This window comes from Etheostoma spectabile, chromosome 11 (genome assembly GCF_008692095.1).
Source record: "Etheostoma spectabile isolate EspeVRDwgs_2016 chromosome 11, UIUC_Espe_1.0, whole genome shotgun sequence".
Classification (NCBI taxonomy): Eukaryota; Metazoa; Chordata; class Actinopteri; order Perciformes; family Percidae; genus Etheostoma; species Etheostoma spectabile.
The window spans coordinates 4,767,841-4,790,038 of record NC_045743.1 but is presented as its reverse complement, the minus strand read 5'-3'; the positions used below and the strand labels follow the sequence as shown (position 1 = coordinate 4,790,038).

The window sequence follows — 22,198 nt, the reverse complement described above, 5'->3', positions numbered from 1 at the left end:
AAATATATTAGTAAGTCCTACATGTAACCCAGTTTTAGCCCTTAGTAACTCTAAATATTCTTAACTTTTGATCTCATTTAATTTGTTATCTTACAATTTTGTTTTATCGTTTTAGTATATTGTGTTTCACATTCTGTTGGTGAGCTGTTACCTTAATTGTCTTTTACATTATATGTTCTAATGCTGCTTTCATGTTCTGGTGAGCTAAAGACAATTTTCCACTTTGGTGGGCAATATAAACCTACTTTTATTCTTTTCTATTTTGTTCATATTGTAAAAATAGGCATACGCATTCAGTACTGAATCCTATCCACAAGCATTTTAAATCATTGTTTAAGAGAGAGTTTAAAGCAAATAAATATAAATTCTAGATATGTATCAAACCCTTAACGTTTATGATGTGTGCATTGTTACCTATGACTGTTTTTGAGGTCTTTAGGTTTTTAAGTGTCATGTTCTGGAGATTTGTGTGATGGGGAGAGACCATATAAACTCAGCAAAGACCTCTGCTGTACGACTTTCAGAGTGACAAAGTAATCTCTGGTGAATCAGCCAAAATGACAGGATGTTCTTTTAGTCTTGTTTTAATCTGTAGTGAGGGGAAGTATATAAGGAAATGAAAAGGTTTGTTAACCACTATTGGCTTATTGAGTCTTAGTCAAGATATGCTGTACCACAAGGGTTATCCTGACTATTTAGGCCAGGGAGTAATTGTGATTTGTTATGAAATGTATTCTCACTTTAAAATGAGAGATTTTTGAAGGGGATCTAGAAAGTGGACAACCAAATACTTGCCCGCTGTCTGTCCAGTTTAGCTCATCAAGTCATTATACAACAATGAACAATCTCTTCTGTAATAAAGCATCTCCAAGACTCTGGATTGTTGCAAACTCTTGTACCTGAACAAAAGAAGGCCTGGAAATTACTTTCATAGGACTCACAATTTTATTTGCCTTGGCTCCACCAGTAAGCAGATGCGTGTGTGAAGCAGCAACGACTGCCAGCTACATCAACTACAAGTCAGGGAGTCTGGCAGCTCTGGCAACCCTGAAGGCTGCAACAGGCAGGCACAGAGGAAGTCAGCAGCAGCAGTTTGCCCGATTCATTAACAGTGAAGGAGCTGCTCAGCCAGGCTCTGCTCCTGTGTTTGCAAAACAAACGAGACGTGTGAGGGTTAGATGAGAAGAAATTAATCTGTGAGGTAATCATCACCAATGGAGAGGAGTAGATTGAACAGACCTGTGGTGTGTGGGGGGGGGGGGGGGGGGGGGTGTGGGTGTGTGTGGGTGTGGGTGTGTGTGTGTGTGTGTGTGTGTTTCCCCACCTAGAAGCTGTCAGAGCCACATGCTTGCAAGCTGTGCATGCTCATATCAACTAAATTAATTGGATGCTGCAGACTTCACAGTATGAAGCAATATTTTAGGATTTGAGGAACACATTGTTGCACACAGTGTATACCCTGGTAAAAACAGCCTTCAAAGTCAATACCTCTCCCCCATCTCCTTGCCTCCTTTTCTGTTTCAGGATCAGTAATGGGAGTCAGTATCCAGGAGGAGGGGAGGGGGTGCGGGGCTCCTCCCTAAGTCCTCGCCCCTCCTCTCTGAATGCGGCACAGCTGCCTTTCAAAACCCCGCCGCTCCAGCCCATTCATCCTGGAGAGCCAAAAAAAATGTGGCTATTTATTAGAATACTTGTTTTGTATTGTTCTGTGCTACACAAAAGACGCTTCATTATGTTAGAAGCAAGCCCCTTTCCAGAGAGAAACAATAACTTGGAATTGTCTCTTTCGAGTGTATAATAAATGTCATTTTTTTCTTGTCTCTGCCCCTCAGTGTGTGTTGAGTGGTGGGTTTGGGCACCGGGCATGGATGGCCTTGGCACTCGAGCGGCCAGATTGTAGTGGGAGTAGCCGTCTTACATGAGGCTTTGGAGGGTTTAGGACGGCTTTGGGAGTATGGAGGGAGAAATCTGCCCACTTGGTCTGCAGTAGAGGGAACGAGGGGGACATGTGTAAGTTTGCATATGACTATTATACGCAAGAAAGGCTTTTAACCTGTAGATGCATTATTTGTTAATGTATCTGTTGTACGTAAAGTCTCTTTTTGTTTGAACGTGTAGTGGTATTAATGCTGAAAAACAGAATTGGTAAAGCAAACTTGTACGCTTTCTGATCAGTGATTGTTCATACTGAAAGAAGTGTTTTTATTGGCAACCTTTATTTCGGAACGTCTGCGCGCTGCTCAATTCAATTCAATGCAGATAATGTGTGTTTCTCGCTGCTCGCTGTCGTTTTATTTTGGGACAAGTGAGACGCACCGGGGCTTGGCTGCACAGAGCACCCTGTTCTGTAATTCACTGTGCTACCAGTTGCTCTCTAACTGACTCCGTTTAATTTCCCGAGGTGACATTATCGGCTACTGATCATGTCTGAAGTGAGTGTGTATCTGTCCGTCTGGATTAACGAGACAGATCTGTTACAGATGTTAAATGTGGAGTTATTATTATTATTATTATTATTATTATTATTATATTATTATTATTCAATTGTGAATTGTTTTACACAGCTCCGTGGTTCAATATTAAAGTTACATGATTTCTTTACTTTTCAGGAGGCGCAATTGGTTTCCCCATGCGAAGCTCATTTTATGTGCAGGTCATCAGCAGGTGATCACAACTTTTTCATAAATTTCCACGCGCGCTGCCTTGTGTTTACACACATGAAGACGCGCACACGTGGACATTGTTGTTCTGGCTGACGTTATCTGCTCTTAGGGTAAACCCCGATAAAATCGGTCTCGGCTTTTTTTTTTTTTTTTACTTTTTTTTGCGTGCGGGTTACTTTGCAAAAGATGTAGGAGTTTGCTGAGATTTAAATGCACAATGACACTTTCTCGTCGCTGCGCACAATTTGTGAGACGTTTTATGTATTCACGATCCTTTCTCTCATTTATTTATTTATGTGTGTGTAACTCATTTGACCCTTGGCCCCAGTTGTGCACCATCATCGCAGTGCGCACATCCTGTTGCAGAGGCCGTGCACAAAGGAGCGAGGAGGACTGAAAAGAGGTTTGTTAAAAGAGGAGTGACTGATGGGGGATGACAGAGAGAGAGATTAAACAGGGGCAACGGGGTCCCAGTGTCACTGTAAAGGCTAATCCTCTACAATCCCAAATCCACTCCACAATGACAGTAACAAATAGTAGCCTAATAATAATAATAAGCATTATTATTATTATTATTATTATTATTATTATATTATTATTATTATTATTATTATTATTATATTAATATTGTTGATCGAGCCTTAAATCGACACTGTGACAACGGGTCTTGGTTTTAATTAACTTAGACCTAAGATAAGGGGGTCAATGAAGTAGAAGATATATTTTGTTGCCACATATATAATATATATTCGCTTTTATTACTGGAGGTTCATTTGGTTTGGTCAATACAATATGAATCCTTACTTTTACATTTTAAAATATAAAAAACATGTTATAAATGTGGCTGTCATGTGCTATTTATTAGTATTAATATTGAGGCAGTTTAGGCTATCAGTTTTATTTCCATGTAGCCTATTTATCATAAGAAGCCAGTGTACCGTCAGTATTGTTTTTCTTTTCTTTTTGATTGTTTATTTGTTGTCTGATCCGATTGCGTCACTGGCGCTCACCGTCCTGTGAGGGTGTCCTCATTATATTATCATCTTCCTCGGGCCTTAAGCCATATGGCCTGGACCACTGGAGACGTTTATTGACCATTGTGATATCCCGTTAACCCTATTACCAAAGACGCATGGATCTGTCCGAGTGATCCCACTCCCTCGTCCCCCTAACCAGATCTCTCTATCTCAGCTCCAATTAAAAATAAAAACAGCAAATAATGATAGAATGATTAAATCGTTAGTCTCGCCGCGGGAAGTGGTATGTCGTTTTTTTCCGTTCTATTAGGGGTTGATTGGGCTTTTCAGGGGTGGTCAGCTGTGAAATCTGGATAATATATGCGCCAACTCGAAGACACACAGAACGGTTGCATCTCACGGTTTACGACCTGGGAACTTTTGATTGATGTTAAATAAGGGGCCTAAAATGTATCAGCCACGTATAAAAAGTCCTAAACTAAAATGACAGCAGCAGAGCAATTTACATGTGGCCTTTCGTTTAATCTTTGGCTGCACACACAGGCACGGCCAGGACTCGTTCACCATCGCCAGCAGACGGCGATAACGGTGCTTTGCCCCTGCAATTTCACGTCATTATTTGGCGAGCCATACTCAGCGGCTTCTCCTCTTAACCCGAGTTTTTTTTTTTTTTTTTTTTAACCAAATCTATTTGACATAATCTTCTGCACTGAGTGTGTGTAATTTATTTCTCTCTCTCACACCTATCATTACTACAAATCTTAATTACATACCTGGGAGGGACAGAGAATGGTGGTCTGGGAAAAAAAAGCATTTTGAGGCGCTGGTTGAGCATCAAGTCGTCTGATATTAAATTGATTTCGGCAGACTGTAGTATAATTCTGGTGCATACAAATACAGTTGAGCACAGGCTTTTAGGACGCACGCTATTTGAGAATAACCCGATAAAGATGGGAGGAAATGTTCTGAGTTTCAAGCACAAATATAAAGAGAAAGTGGAGCGCAACAATAATGTTACCCAGACTTTTATTGAAGCCTGTGAATTTAAAAGCTGCTTGATATAAAATAATTTCTAAGTGATTTTCCAAATACAGCAACCATCTGCACCCCGCTGCATCACTGCTAACAAATCTTAGTTTTTTTTTTGTAAAGCTTTAAGTCTCTGGGAGCGTGTTTGAAAATTGCAAATGTCTTGCTATTTGTGGGATTGACCCTCCTTTCTGCCTCCTCCTTCTCCTCCTCCTCCGGTGTGTTCTTCCTCTATGGTCCTCTAGTCACCTGACCAAACGCAATGCAAATCATTCTACTGCTAGAGCCTCATTGGCCGCTTGTGGCTCATTTAACCGCTGTCAGTGCGCATCATATGGCCGCCGCTTTAACCAACTTCTCAACTCCAACAGGGAAAGTAGCTCATTGCGCATTCTATCACAGTGGATGTGAACCAAACCAGGCGAAGACAGGGTGAAATACTGGTTGGAGAACATTTTATATCCCTTTTCGGATTAATTTTTATCTCGTATTTGAATGATTTGGGTTTAGAATATCTAATTTTGCAACAAAGTCATCCTGTGCGCACCCGATCTTGTGCGCGCCTCTCTTCAAATAGACTTTTTCTCTGTTGGTGGCGAAGTTTAAAATCAGGTGAATGTATAGCATGATGATGGAAACTGACCTCCATTCCCCTGGTCCCCAAACGAACACTACCACGGGGCAAACAGGGCCAAACAGCGGGTCCAAAGCGAATCAGGAACGGGTGAAGAGACCGATGAACGCGTTCATGGTGTGGTCCCGTGGGCAGCGGAGAAAGATGGCACAGGAGAACCCCAAAATGCACAACTCAGAGATCAGCAAACGGCTGGGCGCCGAGTGGAAGGTGATGTCCGAGGCTGAGAAGCGCCCTTTCATTGACGAGGCGAAACGGTTGCGAGCTATGCACATGAAGGAGCATCCGGATTACAAGTACCGGCCAAGACGGAAGACCAAGACGCTGCTGAAAAAGGACAAATATTCCCTTGCCGGTGGACTGCTTTCTGGGCCCAGTGGGGGCGGTGGAGTTGGTTTAGGGGTGGGAATGAATTCATCTGGGGTCGGGCAGAGGTTAGAGAGCCCCGTGGGCCACGGAGGCTCCGCCAGCTCCGGCTATGCGCACATGAATGGCTGGGCGAACGGTGCGTACTCGGGACAGGTGGCTGCAGCCGCGGCGGCGGCAGCGATGATGCAGGAGGCTCAGCTAGCCTACAGCCAGCACCCGGGGAGCGGAGCGCACCACCACCACCACTCACACCACCATCACTCACACAACCCCCAGCCCATGCACCGCTACGACATGACAGCCCTGCAGTACAGCCCCATCTCGAACTCTCAGGGCTACATGAACGCTTCTCCATCCGGCTACGGTGGGATCACCTACACACAGCACCAGGGCTCCGGCGTCTCCTCCTCTGCTGCCATGGGGACGTTAGGGTCGCTGGTGAAGTCGGAGCCGAGTGTAAGCCCTCCCGTCAGCAGCACACACTCACGGGGTCCTTGCCCCGGAGACTTGAGAGAGATGATAAGCATGTATTTACCGACCGGAGAGCCGGGCGACCCGTCAATGCAAAGTAGACTCCATGCCTTGCCGCAGCATTACCAGAGCGCCACGGCTGGAGTGAACGGGACGGTCCCTCTAACACACATTTAGAACTCACAGAATAATTGAAAACTGCAAACGAACACATAACCAAATATTTACCTCTTTTCTAAATAACCCCGGTCCCGAGAACTACCTGCATTTTGTACAGAATGTTTATGATATTGTAAATGAAGGGTAAATAGCAAATTCATCTCGGCTTTTTTTTTTAATAGCCACCAGTGGAGTTATATAGCATAAACAAATATGATGCTGAGATATTGGTTATTGTGCTATCATCTTTTTCTCCTTTACTGCACAGTCTTAGTTGAGGGTTACGCCAGTTTCACATGGGGGTATTTGGTTTAATTGTCTCATAATTTTGGGAGTTCTTGTAAGTTATTGAAAATGAGATAACGTGTCATAATTTGAAGAAAGTGCTTTAAAAGATATGGGGAAATCACATTCTTTAAACATTGTGTTCATTTGTAGAAGCCTGTGTCTTAATTCTTGGAAATCATCTCTTTTTATTGTAACACTCTAATTATTGTAAATTGTGAATAATTTTAATATTTCAAAGGATGACGGGCAACTGCTGTTGTAATTTAAGTGCTTTTCTGCAAGTGAAAAGCCCTGATATTGCAATGAAGAAGAATTGAATAAATTTCACCAGATGTTGCTTTGATTCTTAAGACAACGGTCTTAGATTGATTATTTTCACAATGTTTTTACAGGAGTGTTTTCACGTTTTAGGACACAAGGATATCCTCAAGCCTCCTCTCAAGAAAAATAGCCACCTGTTTAAATTTTGACACCACAGATCCCACGAGCTTATAGCCTAATTGTCTGTGCGTAATTGTGCGTAAAAGCTCCCGTCTGTAGGCCTCCAAGGAAACCATTTTGATAAGATGATGTTGTTTCATGGGCAAGACTTTAATGTGGGTAAAAAGAAATGTATTTATGAATTATAAAAACCTTTTCTATTTCAGTGGCGTGTAGGCCAAACAATATTCAAGTTATGAATATTTTAGGAATGCCAAGTTGATGGCCCACATCATCCTTTCTTATAAAATTATTTCTTACACATTACAATGTTTTTTTAAACAAATGTGGACTTATATAGAGCACGTGAATGCCTAATATGACAAACCACCTGTTAGTCTTATTAACAACCTCATTTTTTAACGGGAAGAAAAGGTTTTGATTTCCCCTTGTAATTGCTTATTAGATGTGACTAGATTTTATGGCATTTTTTATCACATTTTCATTGAACCAATTTATACTTATTATATTAATCAGTAAGTATATCTATATATTTTTAAACTAATATGAAAGTTTTGACAGACTTCCTTTTTTTGATAAGATCACACTAGATTTTAAGATTTGTTCTTCCACAAAAATTCAACAGCCTATCAAAAGGCCATAAAATTTATTTGCTAAATTTTTTTTTTTAAATATGGGTTTATGTTAGACCTTTCTTTTAGTAGTAATAGTAGTAAATAAATAAATGAATATAGATTAATGTCCTTTTTGATGCACTGAGCAAAATTGAGTTTGTAATTTCACTGCTTCTGTTCTGAACACTTGTCGTCAAACACGAGACTTAGACGGGAAAAGTAAAGAAGATATATGGACACTATAGTGATAAAAGGATTCATTAAAAAAAACACTGAAGATTCAATTTTTAGTAATACTTCACTTGAACTAATTAATTTTTACAACCACTGCCCTCGGGGCATTTTAATCATCCACCATATCTGCCTTTTGGCCTTTAAAATGTTTATAATTGAGAGGAAAAAACTGGCATATGATATACCTTTATTAATATATTGATATCTACGTGATGACCAACAATGACTTAGGTACCCCTCAAGATCACAAAAAATCTTTATTTTTTTCTGCTGTAGTTTGGTTACCATGCAAATCAAATGAACAGTTAGTGCCACATCTTCCAAAAATAAAACTCAGTTTCACTCTGCACAAAGCAGACCATGGAATAATTCCAGATAGATTGTATATAGGCTACATCCCCAACACGCTCAACCAAAACCATACATGCTAACTGTTGCACAGACTGGACTGAAACTTCCCGTTGGCCATGCACGCTCGCGACAAGTAGGCAAAGCTTATGAGTTACTGGTGACTAATCAGAATTTCAAAGCTCTATGTTTGATGTGAGGAGACTTTTGGTACCTTTGTTCAAAACCACCTTCATTGCGGATCAGACGTGTTTAAGAAAAAAAAAGATACCCATGTCGTTCAGATTATGAATCCTCTTAAAATAATGAAAAAAATGTCCTGAAATGACGTCATTTTTTGACAGGTCCGCAGCTGGTTTTGACATGTACATGATGATTGCCTGTAGGCCTCATAGATACATGCTAATAGCCATACACATGCAAATGAGCGAAATGTATGCCTACTTAGGCATTTTTAAAAATCAATTAATCTCAAATACATAGTTAACGGGTCTCTTTCACACTGATGAAGACTTGCATGGTATATCAATTAAACCTGTTAGGCCTCACAGTAAAGCGTGTAACGTCTGGCTGCGCATTAATCTGTTGAATAAAAATCAAAGGAACAATGTCTGGATATTAGTTAAAATTCCAAAACCCAAAAGATCTTCATCTATGACATCTCTCCGCACTACAGCGCGTAGCGTAGTATGGCATTGGATGGCCTGTGTGTTTTGCATCTGTTTCTATCTTATCTGTTGATGTGAAGAGATGCGGATTAGCACTTAAAACCTGGAGAGGCGGAGCGCGTCACGGCGCATCGCCAGGCTAAAAGAGGAGCGTTCTGGCAAATTTAACCCGAATAAATTACACCTTGAGGTGGAAGAGGGGTAGGTGTAGGGTGCAACATAGAAAGGCATATGTTGCAGCTGTGTTTGTGTGTGTTTGCGTGTGTGCGTGTGTGCGTGTGTGTGTGTGTGGGTGTGTGTGTGCGTGTGTGCGTGTGTGCGTGTGTGTGTGTGTGGGTGTGTGGGTGCGTGCGTGTATGTGTGTGTGTGTGTGCGTGTGTGCCCATGTATTTGTGTGCATGTTTTCCTTTGCAGGAGGTAAGAACACTACTGTGCTGCGTGTCTGCCTGTGTGCGCGTGTTCGTGTGTTTAGCTGACCGGCCAATAAATCTCTCCACCGTGCGATACTCTTATCTTGTAGCCACCGATATATTCCGTGCTAGGAGGCCATCAGCTCCAGCGCACACTCGGTTGCTCGTAAAGCCCCGATCCCTTGCACTCCCTGTCCTAAATGGGGATAATTAGCGTCACTTTATCACGCCTCTGCATATTTTCTCCACGTCTACCCCCCTTTCCTAAAAAAATTACCAAGCAGGCTGCTCTCGTCGCCCGCTCTGTCACAGAAGATTATGGAGACAGATTGCACAGAGCAAATGTGCCGGGCGAGATTAGCGCGGAATAGAGAAAGCAACTGGGCCAATGAATTCCTCGGAAGGGTCTTATCGTGCAATTACACGTTGACATGTTTAACAATCTTGCTGCCTCTTAATCCTGCAGTGCTGACTATCTACCAACAGCTACCACGCTCTATGCCGGCATACAGACCTAATGCACCGAAACGCAGCACAACTGTCCTGAAAGTTATGAGAAATTGCTTTATTTTCCAACTTTGGCACGCATTCAAACGCTTTTTTATTTTCCCTTTTTTATTTTTCAGATTTCTCCGTTGTTGGAATAGCATCTGCACTGGAACTTTTTGACAAAAGGTGAGATATTAAAATGAAAAATATATGTTTGGTTTATTGTTGACCCTAAATCACTTTAACAACTAATGGAAAAGTGACAAAAAGTCAAAAGATGTTTGGGCCGTTTGGGCCGTTTTGTTCCGAGTTAAATGTAGACTTTTCCATCTCAATGCCCAACACACACTCACCACCACCCCATCCCGTCCCACCGCCCCCCTCCCCGTCCCTCATGTCTGGCGGTATATCGGGGTCTGTGTGGAAGTGATTGTGGAGCGCCACTGTAGGAATTTGGCAGCGGCCGTGGTTTGGAGAGCCGCCCCACGCTGAGCCCCATTCAGCGGCCAGCGCGCTGTGAGGTTGGGAAGTTTCAGTCAGCCGTACAACTCAATGGCCCCCACAATGGCGATTACAAGCCCCAGCGCATTCCTGTAGGGACCTGGGAGCAGCGCAGGTGCGAGGGGGACCGGGTAACCCGTCAGAGAAGTGATAAAAACGGGACAGTGCTGGGACCACACAAAACCAGCCACTCCACAGGAACCGGTGAGATTTTTGAGAAAAGAAAGAATGAAAAAGATGGAAGTTTAGGGGGTTTAGGTGCAGCATACTGAGTGGCCTCACTGTCCACTGAATGAAAAGAGAGGAGACTCTCAATAGGGGCTGAATCCAGGATTTTACTGAGGTCATGAGTCCAAAGTCCCCCAGCACAAACCCAGACACTTATGAAAACTAGCCGTTAAATATCTCTATTTAAAAAACACACAATTTTATTTTTTATTTATTAAGTGTTCAATTACATTTTCATTCAACTTTAGTATGGTCCAAATATTTCAAAGTTTTTTCTACGAATGTTATTCCGGTAAAAAATACTTTTGACAGGTTTTGATTTTAAGACACTTAGATTGAAAGTATTAGAATCTCAAAAAAACAACATTTGTTAAAACAGAGTCTAAGCTCTAAACCCTCCAGATTCCCAAAAATGTTGGAGAAATTTAGGGGTTGTCCTCATAGCTTCAGCCCGGCTGCCACTGTGAAAAAGAAAAGCGCTCTGAAAAATCTGCTGAAAATTAGCAGCTTTCATATTCAGTCTGCAAACTATTCAGAGTGTCCATACTGGATATATGTCTAACTTTCACTTAATTTAATTTGCTTTACCTATAATATTTGAACAATATTTAAAGAAGGTCAACATTTGTATGTGTTCAACAAGTCTGAACAACATAACAGATCTACATCGCCTTAACATACATCTATACATCGATCTACAACCCTCATGTCTTACAAATATTTATAGTTTTGATTTGCCACCTCTGTGTTTAAGAATGGTTAAAGCTGCACTAATCTACATATAAGAAGAAGTTGATCAAATAACTGTGTTAATCAAATTGAGGTCTCTCCCATCTCTATCCCGCCAATTTGTCTATTTTTTATTTTATTTTGTGGGCATTTTCAGCCTTTATTTTGATAGGACAGCAGGAGTCATGAAAGGGGAGTGTTGAGGAACAACCCTCTACACATGGGTGACCGAGCCATCTAGGCGCCCCAATTTGCCTATAGAAACTAACTATTTTGGTTGGCTTGCCTACTAACTCTCACTAACTTTATTTCTAGCCCCAGCAGAAAGTTTTTTATCAAACCAGTTCTAATAAACCCACTACCTGTACACTACCTGTACACCTGTCCAGCACCTGACAGCAAACTGACTAATGTAGCAACCATAGCTGGTGACCACAGTGGAGTATTTAGCAGCTAAAATGTCAAATGTTTCCCCTCAGGCAACAGGCAAAAGTTTGCTAAACTTATAAACAATTTTATAAGGTGATAACATGTTGTGTTTTGCAGCTTGTTCCATTGCCCCCAAGTGGCCAGTTATGTATTTATGCAGCTTTAAGTGGAGTAGCAAATAGCTGCAGCACATGAGGCTGGACTTTCAGGACCACATTTTCAGGACTGCAATTCTAGGACCCTAACTAGAGGGCGGGTCTTGTAAAGAAAGCGAGTGGGATACATAATGACGCAACAGGACCGCATTTCCTCCAAAAATGGAAGACGAGCACGTCAAGCCAAGTGTGAGTAACATTAGCTACTGATTGTGAATAACGTTATTTTTATTTGTTTAATATTACTGTGATAACTGTTTCTGTCTTAAATTGGACAGTAAAGTAAAGTTAGCTGTCTAGCTGCAGTGTGAGTGAGTTAACTAACATAAACATTAATGGTCTTAAACTTCCTAACGTTACAATCACAACGTTACAATCATTGTTAGCTTGCTTGCTAACTGTTAGCGTAAAGTATTTGTTTAATGAAACGTAACATTTTAGCTACCTTTGGTTAACCCAACTGTATTATAACTGTATGACTATAATAATTAATCATAGCCAGCACCTTACTTCAAAAGATATAAATGCCTGTCCTTAAGATTGGTCTTCACCGTCTTCAATGTACATGACTTGTTTGATGTTATGTTAATGTTTAACATCACAGGTATTTCAGTTTTTTTACACAATGCCATGCAATTTTTTTATCAACTATTAACTAATATAAGTTAATACCTTAATTAAGTAGTAGTAGTGGATGCATATTTTTAAGTGTTAGCAATGTTTCTGTCCACTTACTAGTTCAGGGAAGTGGAGGAACTCTGCAGACAAATGGAAAACAAATGAAAAAAGAAGGAAGACCACTCAAGGTAGTACTCTTTTCTTCTTCATAATGTGGGTTTCGATATTGAAAGGTCAGGAAAAGTCAAATGTTTATAAAAAGTAATTTCTATTGTTTTCTTGCATCTCTCTCTCTGTTTCTCTCTTGCAGGAATCATTGAGACTCTAAAGTTTTCAATTATGTGAAGAACAGACGGCAGACAAGAAATAATTAAAACTGTCATTCTCCTGTTTGTCTGTATTTCATCTGGAAATTGCCAAAACTAAAAACCTTTTGACTTATTTGCTCGCTTTTCGTCTTTGTTGGGGGTGGGGGGGGGGTGGGGTTGTAAAATGGGCTTAAGACATTGTTCTCAAATTAAATACATTTAAAAAAATAAATCTTTATTTTACCTGATAGTATGCTAATTACAAAAATTGCCCAACATGCAACTCTAAGCAACCAAGTCGAATTGCAAGACTGAAAGTTGTATCTGGGTGGAAAAACCTTTTTACATGTAATATTTGAAAGAAAGTAGCTTTTTGGTGGAATGGACCTTTATACCCTTGAGAAACTAGGGTCCTAGAAATGCGGCCCTGAAAACGCAGCCTCCGGTACGGAGCTGGAGTAAAGAAAAAAACTAAGGTCATGAAAATGCGGTCATATAAATGCGGTCCTGAACATACAACCTCCCGCACTGCAGGAACATACTATCGTTTAAGTGTAGGCAACTATAAACATCTTGGTTAAGATTAGGTAAAGATCACGTGTAAAAGAAACCAATGTTGGCAGTCGGTAGGAGGAGGAACAGCAGTCTCCAATGTCAGAGTCAGACGCTTTGAATGGCTTTCAGTGTCCGCGTTGTGTGTTTTATATGCCAAACCATCCACCCCGAGCTTCTATGACTTCTCGGGGGCAGAGGACGGTTACAGTTCCTGAAAAAAGTCTGTGAAATTCAGCAGCTGAACATATTAAGCAAATAAAATCAGTGGTATACACACCAGTTTAACCAAAGATATAGATGGTAGCTATGTTTTATGAGCTGTTGGTAAGTAGCTCATAGAGTGGGATTTCTTTTAATAGCAGCACTACAACTGGTGCAAGCAGTACAACAACAAGTGGATTTTTTTTCTGCCCTTAAAATGCTGTTTGGTATTTTTGTGTTTGGTGCAGAGATGGCGCATGGCACACAGGCGAGGGAAGAGGTGCATAGAAGTGGGAACTTCATTTAACTTTTTTGTGTTTTTTTGTGGTGATTAGTCTCATACAGCCAGACCATTCTTAGCAGCGCTTTGTCAGCGCTGGAAAAAAAGTCTGGCTGTACCACTTAGCATTCTGGGATAGGTGGAAACACATTTAAACCAATCACAGTTGTCTTGGGCAGCGTAATGCCCCGGATGCAGCAACACTGCCCTTGCAAAATAGATATTGGAGACAGCGAAAGGGCAGGACAATGCCAGCTGAAATAGACTGCCAATGGCGGACTTTATGAGTGAGTGAGTCAGACTAGGTGGTAATTGAGTCTTTGACATTGCACTGACAACAGATGTCTCTCAGCTGAATATGAAGTGATTCTTCTGTCAAAAAGGGCAGACTAAATACTAAAATGAAATTTGCCACACAAAAAAACACATATAAACAATTTTTTTTATATAGCATCACATATACATTCTAAATGTGGTATTAGCAGGAATGTCAGTAACGCAGTCTGTGAAAACCTCTTTCAGTCACTTAAATCCCTGCTGCCTTCTGAGGGCATAGATAAGATAATATGATAAATCTGCAGCTTCCAGTTTAAGAAGTCCCATCATGCACAATGATCCAGTGTGTTTAAATCATGTGGGTGCTACCAAATAACCCCACTTCCCTTTACTCACATCAGCCTGGTGGCTAATAGCTCAGCATTAGTTCATGCAGGAGATGCCAGACTCATTAATCGTGTGTGCCATGGCCTCCGTTCCAACCTACCTGGAAAAATGGCATTTTGTGTTTTATTCTCAAAATGCAATTTTAGTTATTTGAAGTGAATTATTTGAATTTATTGAACATTCTTTTCACCATTATTGATGTAAACAGCTTAAACATATTGTTGCTATTATTTCTCCATTTTTATTTATTTTTGTTGAAGCCTAAAAGAGAGTCAGCAACTGCATAACAAAAATTCCGTAGATACAATTTTAGATCACGGTGTGTTGCAAAATAAAACTGGCAACAAAAGCAGAATGACATGATCGAACTTCCATTATCTCCACAAATGCAAACTCAGTTGCAGAAGCCACCATCTGCCTTTGGCTGCAGATGTTTTCAGGTCTTGCTGCTCTGCACCGTCCGCATAACAATGGTACTCTCTCAAAACCAAATGTCTCTCCATTCAGTGTAACATTTTTGCCATATCCTCTTTTGATTAGCACAAATTTATTAGTGGTATGAGACCAGCAATGTGGCTGGCTAAGAGGATAATGATTATTTACCATATCCTTCCATTTAAATTCTACTTTGCCCATATCTTTTGTATACATCGCTGCAGCTCCTAGCATGTGTGCTTGGAAAACTGGAGTTGGGTTTTTCACTTTTGTAGCTCCGGTCGTCAGCTCTATTAACATTGAACTCACCAAAGTAATTGATGAGAGCTCTACATGCATGTACGTTGCAAAAAAATAAGTCCAACAGGGCAAGAAACACATTCAGCCAGACAATCAGACAAGACCCCAAGGACGAGTAATCAGTATATCTAGAGCGAGGGTACCTCTTGTCCCCCACCAGAGTATCATAATGAAGGTGCATGGATCGCATGTGAATGAGCTGCACTAGACTACCTTGTTGGGCTCACATAAATCTATGATATGTGACATGAAAAGGTACACAAATAAAGTATCTCCTATAAAGACAAAAATCAGTCATTATCCATTAAAAAAGTAGGCTGTAAATCAGAAGAAATATGACAGGAGCGTGGGTCTCCACGTGCCTTTTTCAGACCAGTCAAACACTTTGATACCAGTCATCCGAGGAAAGTGAACAAAAAGGAGGGGTCACACCCTGAGTTTATATCTTCTGCAATCCTCCTGTTTTGTATGCTTGAAGGAAGGATCAGTATTTACTGATTTTTTTTCTCTTTCAACATGAGTCGCTCCATAAAAGAATTTCTTTCATGTAGACAAACAAACTTAAGGGTTGTTTGACAACTCCGGTCAGACTACTACAGGTGCCCATGAGCAAAAGTAGACATTAAGAATAAAATGTTAATTATGTGAAGTGGCTTCCTGTTCCTCAATTAACATACACAACAGGCCATAAGTCAGAATTGCATCACCAGAATTTGTATTGTCGCTTGCAAGAGTAATTATTTTTTTGGTAGAAGAGGCAGAGCATACGCATAAAGCTTGTAAGTTGTGTACAAACAGACAGTATATTTTACCCAAGTAACCCTAATACGCTCAATATTTTCTCCAGCAGGAACACAAGAATGTAGTCCGCCATTGTTGTTGTTGTTATGAGAGGTCGCAGGATAAAAGGTCCAAGGCTAGAGATCGAGGGGTGTGGGGATGACATCATCGATACGCTTCCCTGCCCCAAACGACGTCGCAACGGCGGTGTATTCAAATTCTCTCACCCTGTGACCAGGTTTCAAAAAAGTGCGTTTACAGGATTTGTTTGCACGATCGGCCGAAACAATGCAAAACTTGGGTGGATGGCCCTTAGTCTAGTAGTGCAATTCAACCGAATTAAATGAGGCAGGTGTGAAGCCTCTTAAGTGACTTCAGTGAGCCCCTTACGTTTCCTCTAGTGCCACTTTTGTTTTTTTGTGACATAACTCCAAGAACACTCCTCAAATCAGCTCATCTCTGCTGATACTGATACTGGGGGACTGAAAATTCCAATTCTTTATTGGACCTAACCTTAACCTTTTAACCTTTTAGCAACACAATTAAAAACCATAATGTTCTGGCCATAGAGTCAGGCTCCTTTTAAAGTAGCATTGCATTGGTACCTGTATTCAGCTAAGCTAAAGTGCTTAAGAACACATACTGCTCATCCTATAGTTCTAAATATAGTTAATGTTAGGTATGAGGTAAAAGAATGCATGAACATATTTGAAAGAAAGGAATAAGTAAAGTAGATTCTAAGGACCTTTTGAAGAAACCTCTCTAATGTGTGACATTACACTTTCTTCAAAACCAATCAGTCTGGATTCCTGCACTCTCATCCTTAGAAGAAATTATAACAAACAATTGCAACGAGAAGGGTTTGATTTCATCAACTTATAACTGGCTTGAATCTGGCTCTAAAGAAACATTGATTGTTAGACTTGAGAGAAAAGAGGAATTTTCAGAAAACGATTGGAAGAAAACCTGTGACGCATCTCAGAAAAAAACAGCAAACTCTAATTTAAACTCCTTTTAAATTGAATGAATACAACAGTAATATACCTGACCATAGTTTTAAATGTAATGAGGCTAAAGGAACATTTATGCTCTGTGTCTGGGAGTGTGACAAAATTAAAATATTCTGGAGGGAGGTGATCAATAAAGCTATGTTCATCTTGTCTGTCAACATTCCACTTGATTCCTAAGGTGATTTTGCTGCACCTGTATCCAACAAATCTGAATCTGAAACTCCAAGAATACAAATGTATTGATTTTGCTATACTACAGGCAGAATGGACTATTGCTCTCATTTGGTTAAAATTTGTATTTGCAATGAACATTAATAAAAACTATTGAATGGATTGCTACCAAAATTGTTACACAATTGCAAATCGCTAAAGTGCCTGAAATGCAAACAGACATGGACGTCTTGATGACGTATATGCATGCAAGATGTTAACAGGTGAATCTATCCTATCTTTACCATCCATCCCATATAATGTGTACGCGTGTTTAGCATGTTAGTATTTTCATTGTGATCGTGTTAGCTTGATGTGGTTAGCATTTTCCTCAAAGCATCGCTGTACCAAAGTACAGATTTCTTGTTCTTATCCACATTGCAACCGGCTCACAGACAGTCTTATGCTCTCACCGACTCTCACTAACTCGACAATTCACTCCACAGAGTGTGGTGTTCAACACACCTGCAGTGTTTTTTTATCACTTGGTCGCACACATGCGTACCCACCAGATGCTGTAAAGGATTTCTGCTCTTCTGGGGCAGGTGATCATTCTCGGTGCAGTAGAGAATGAGGTTAATGTGGGGTCAAAGAGTTCAAATAAGAAACAGCAGGTTTATGGTGCCTGCTGCATGCTGATAGCTGTTTGAACCTGCTGACCTTTAAACTCTGTGGGGTCAAGTGATCAACAAACTGGGTCATTTAGACAGGTCAGATTGGAACAAGTGAAAGATGTGTATGTCACAGCAATACGTATGTCCAAGAGGTACAGATAAATTGTTCTTAATGATTATAACCCTACGCAATTTGTTTCCAGAGCTATTAGATTGTTGTCAGCTATCAGGCTGTTCAAAGTGTGGGATAAATTTGAGTAATTTGTAATTGAATTGATAACCTATTGGCTAAGTTTTTGGCTAATTGAACCATATGTGTCTCTTTCTATCTATGAATATAAACAGTGCATGTACATATTGTGCATTTGTTATATTATAAAACATACAAAACTACAGGGATCTGTTTACTCTGTTCTGCTGTGTCTTTATTTATTGACTTTTGACATTTGATATCCCTACGAATCAATATCCTCTCTTTGTCCATCTCCCTCTTTCTCTGTCTGTCTCTTTCTTCCAGCAAACTGTCCATCATGGCTATCACCAGTGGACATGGATCACTGTGGGGTCTGTGATTAACAGATAGCACCTTGTCTCCTCTGCTGGCAGGCCATCATTACGAAAAGCACTAGAAGATAGGTGCTGTGGGCAAAGAGACCTTTAGGAAAATGTCAGCGACAGTCAGAGCCCCAAATTTCCTCTATTCATTCTTTCCCATGTGATGCTAAACCCCTTAATTACTCAACCCCTTTATCCTATTGCCTAATGCTTTGTACCTAAATGCAGTGTCTGATTTCAGAACATGAGAGAATTTATTTTATCTTATGTGGCTCTGCTTTAGATCAGCTGTTAAATTTTTTTTTGAAACAATAAACATCCACATCCCTATATTTCACCCATCTCAACAAAGAATTAAAAAAAACACCCTGCTCCCCTTTCCCATTCCCTTTCACTGGAGCCAGCTTCTCTGTCTTAATACTCTTAGTCCCTCAGTTGGCATGTTTTCCAAGAACCCACTGCATTTGCAGATTTGTAAAATCCGTCAAAATGTCTGTAATGAATATTTCTACAGCAGTGAGTGTATTTAATGAGCTATGTGACCAACCCAATAAGAAACCTGTGCTGATCTGGCACCAGGAATCAGAGTGTCAGAAGACAGACGCCTCAGTCAGTGTAGAAAACAGCATAAAACATTCATCATTTTCATTTAAACACAAACCTCTTTTATCAAGAGAAGCTGAAAGGAAAATATTTATTATTCGCATATCATCTTAGGTGTCAATTTACATCTTTCTAGTGCATGAAGCTAGATGTCATGTATATTTCTATTTTAAATTTTCAAAAAAGAAACTACTATTAGTATTTTTTTCTTCATGGATTAATGTCATCTTGTGAGCCAGGTCTTTGTTATACACTTACAATGTACAGTGTGGTTTACTGTTGTCTTATATATGACATATTAAATACAATATTGCATCTTATTGCTGCCTAAGACAAAAATATTGTGCTTCCTGTCTTTTTTCACATCCATTTTGGGAAGTACATTGACACTTCAAAGTGAGAAGTTATGGGAAAGTTTTAACGTTTAAACTATGTATTAATTTCAAGGCCTAAATGTGCCCTCAATTATTTTACCATTGCCCCTAAGTAATTAATTTTAAGTAGAGAGAAAGAGAGAGGTGGAGGGTGATCTGTGTTGATGTGCGAATACCACAAAAGCCAACAAATGAAAAATAACTTAACAACATAATTGCTATGATGACCTCACTCTATTGTCATCAAGGTATTTTGCTAACCTCAAAGTTAGACCCATAATAACACTAGTTGTTTCACCGCTTGTTGTAATAATTTATATTTCGTCCACTTGCTCAGCCTCTTGGTCTGTCGTTGACTCGTTCAGGTATGTACAACCAGCCCATGCACAGCCGCACAAAGACAAACACTTGTGAGACTCGAGTCTAGCAGTGTGTTGTGTTTGCTGAGGTACAGACTCAGTGAACAGACACACACAGAACATGTACAGGGACTAGATAATGAGTATCTCAGGTGACTACATGCAGTGATTTACTAGGTTGCTGGTGTTATAGGAACTATATCACATAAACATACACTCCCACTCTGTGTGTGCGCACACACACACACACATTCAGATGCACACACACACACACACACACACACACACACACACACACACACACACACACACACACTCCTGAGAGATCCTTGGTTATCACACCCTTCCAGATTGTTCTGAACTACTTATGGAAAACACACACATCTCAAGATGTGGCCACTCTTGCCAATATGAGCCCAGTGTTAAGAACAGTTGTTGTCGTTGTCGTTGTGTGTTTTTTTTAGCATCTCCAAATTCCTAGCGTTGCTAAGGTGCTTTGGGAGGGGATTAACAGAGGCTGGCGCCGATGAGCAAGCCTTGCAGATTTCCAACTAGCAGGAAAAAGACAAAGAAAGAGGGGAAGGAGGAAAAACAGCAGTGGGTTAGACAACAGGGAAATGGCAGTAGAAGCTTGTGTAAACATGATGACTTGAGAGAGGTAAAGAGGTAGAAATGAATGAGGGCTGAGAAACGGAAAGTGAGACTAAATAATAAGTATCCTTAAGAGGAGGCCTCAACTTTCATACAGACGAGGCAGTAGAGACTCTCCCCTTCCCTCTTTCAATATGTCCTCTTTACTTCTTTTTCTCTCAATCTACAGAATTTTTCTTTGCCCTGTCTCTCTACATATCTCCATCTCCTCACTCTCTTTTTATGTGCTCTCTCCTCTCTATTTATTCCTATCTCTTTATTACCCCAAGGGGCAGTAGTTTTGGATCCAGACATTTTTGTCTTTCTTTCTCTCTGTCACAACTTCAAACAGTGGCGGCGTTCAGGTCATACTGATGTGCCCGGAGCATCAGTGACTGTGCCGTCTCAGGTGAACGTCTCCCAGCATGTCCTTAATGACACTCTCTCCCTTTCTCCCTTCTTGCTGCTTTTAATTAGTGTAGTGAGCAGTGGAGGCAGCAATGACAGCTGAGCCACATTTACCAATTATCAACCTGCTCGTAGGTACCTCTGTAATGGCAACGCTATGCTTTTAATATTTCTGCAGTTGAAAAAAAACACAATTATTCATAAACTGGCTTATGACAATGGCGCATGTCTTGATTTTCACTAAATCCCTGGATACATGCTCAGAGAAGAAACCAGAATGTATTTTCTGAGAGTGAAATCTCCATTAGCCAAAAAAGGCAAACCAAAGGGAGGGAGGTCCACATGCTTTTCTTTGAATCCTCTCCTCGGGCTCTGCGTCTCAGGTAGAGTGTAACTGGATGCGGCCTGTTTGTGGAATACAAGGCACTTGACCAAGGGCCAGCACTGCTCCTCCCTCCCCTCCCATCCCCTCCCTTCCCTCTCCTTCCCCTACCTGGGTCAGGTTACCCCTCAGCCCCCCCACCTCCTCCTCCTCCTCCTTTCCTTGAGTGATGGCAGGTGTGTTTTGCAGCCGCATCGGTGTCTGTGGATGTTGAAAAGCCTGTGTCTGTAGGTTTGTACTCTACCCAGACAGGTGTTTGTGACTCTGTTTGGGCTCGGCAGCTGGGCTCCTGTAACTGTGCCCGTCTCGGGCGCACTGGCTAATGTGACTGGGTTGGCTGAGGTGCGGAGGCGGCTGTCTTTCAACCACTGATCCCTCAGAACTACTCATCTGATCAGGCTGGATCTGCGCTTCACGGCTGCCAGGGTCACACAACCCAACCCCGGGGTCAACCAGCTAATTACAAACCCTTGTTTCCTCCGTCTCTGTCACCATCGGGGAGGTGGGGAAGGTGGGGTAGAGAGGAAAGAAGCCTCAGAGGGGAAAAAATAGAGAATATTGACATAGACATCAAAAGGTCAACAGTGAGCATAACCAAGCTGGACACATTTCTCCCCTTCAGTTCTGTGAACAGAGAAAGAGTGTGAGGCTCTGGTTTGCAGCATCTTGGTCACACCCTTCCCAACCCTCAGGCAGAGATAGAAGCTTAGACCCATGGGAGCAGAGTTGCGTCAGTGTATGTGGATTTATGTATTAGCCTTCCACTAACTTTACATGCAGTTTTCTGTGTCTTTGTCTCCAAGATTTACTGATAGTAGTTAGTTAGTCGCCCCTATCACGACTCCACAGTGAGACAGACTCTGCTTTGAAGACATGGAGATTCCAAGTGTTTGTGCGTGACTTTGTCTCAAGCCTGAACTTTGCCTGTGACCATTGACTGAACTGGGATTTGAAGGATGCTGCATGCTGGTAACAGTCATAGAGAGAACACATATGCACACACACACACACACACACACACACACACACACACACACACACACACACACAACCACACACACATACACACACACACAC

The 22,198-nt window shown here is 41.1% G+C and overlaps 1 protein-coding gene across 3 annotated transcripts; it reads left to right on the top strand.

Moving 5' to 3' along the window:
* Window positions 1-4,930: 4,930 nt before the first annotated feature.
* On the top strand, window positions 4,931-19,249 carry sox1a (SRY-box transcription factor 1a). 3 transcript variants are annotated; one of them, XR_004334041.1, is made up of 4 exons: window positions 4,931-6,128; window positions 9,932-9,980; window positions 11,799-12,025; window positions 12,580-12,617. XR_004334041.1 is itself a non-coding variant. In XM_032529244.1 (3 exons), the coding sequence occupies exons 1-2, from the start codon at window positions 5,286-5,288 to the stop codon at window positions 9,950-9,952; spliced, it is 864 nt and encodes a 287-aa protein (XP_032385135.1). In that variant the 5' UTR covers window positions 4,931-5,285; the 3' UTR covers window positions 9,953-9,980; window positions 11,799-12,407. The 3 variants fall into 3 exon arrangements, 2 of the variants coding, with proteins under 2 accessions (XP_032385135.1, XP_032385134.1); XM_032529244.1 differs by lacking the exon at window positions 12,580-12,617 and having other exon boundaries at window positions 11,799-12,407; XM_032529243.1 differs by lacking the exons at window positions 11,799-12,025; window positions 12,580-12,617 and adding an exon at window positions 18,328-19,249 and having other exon boundaries at window positions 4,932-6,128.
* Window positions 19,250-22,198: the final 2,949 nt, after the last annotated feature.

Bases quoted from the DNA above. Each gene is read 5' to 3' on its own strand.
- sox1a (XM_032529243.1), top strand. From the start codon at position 5,286: ATGTATAGCATGATGATGGAAACTGACCTCCATTCCCCTGGTCCCCAA. The intron at 6,129-9,931 runs GTAAGCCCTCCC...TTTATTTTTCAG, and splicing joins TGGTGAAGTCGGAGCCGAGT to ATTTCTCCGTTGTTGGAATA.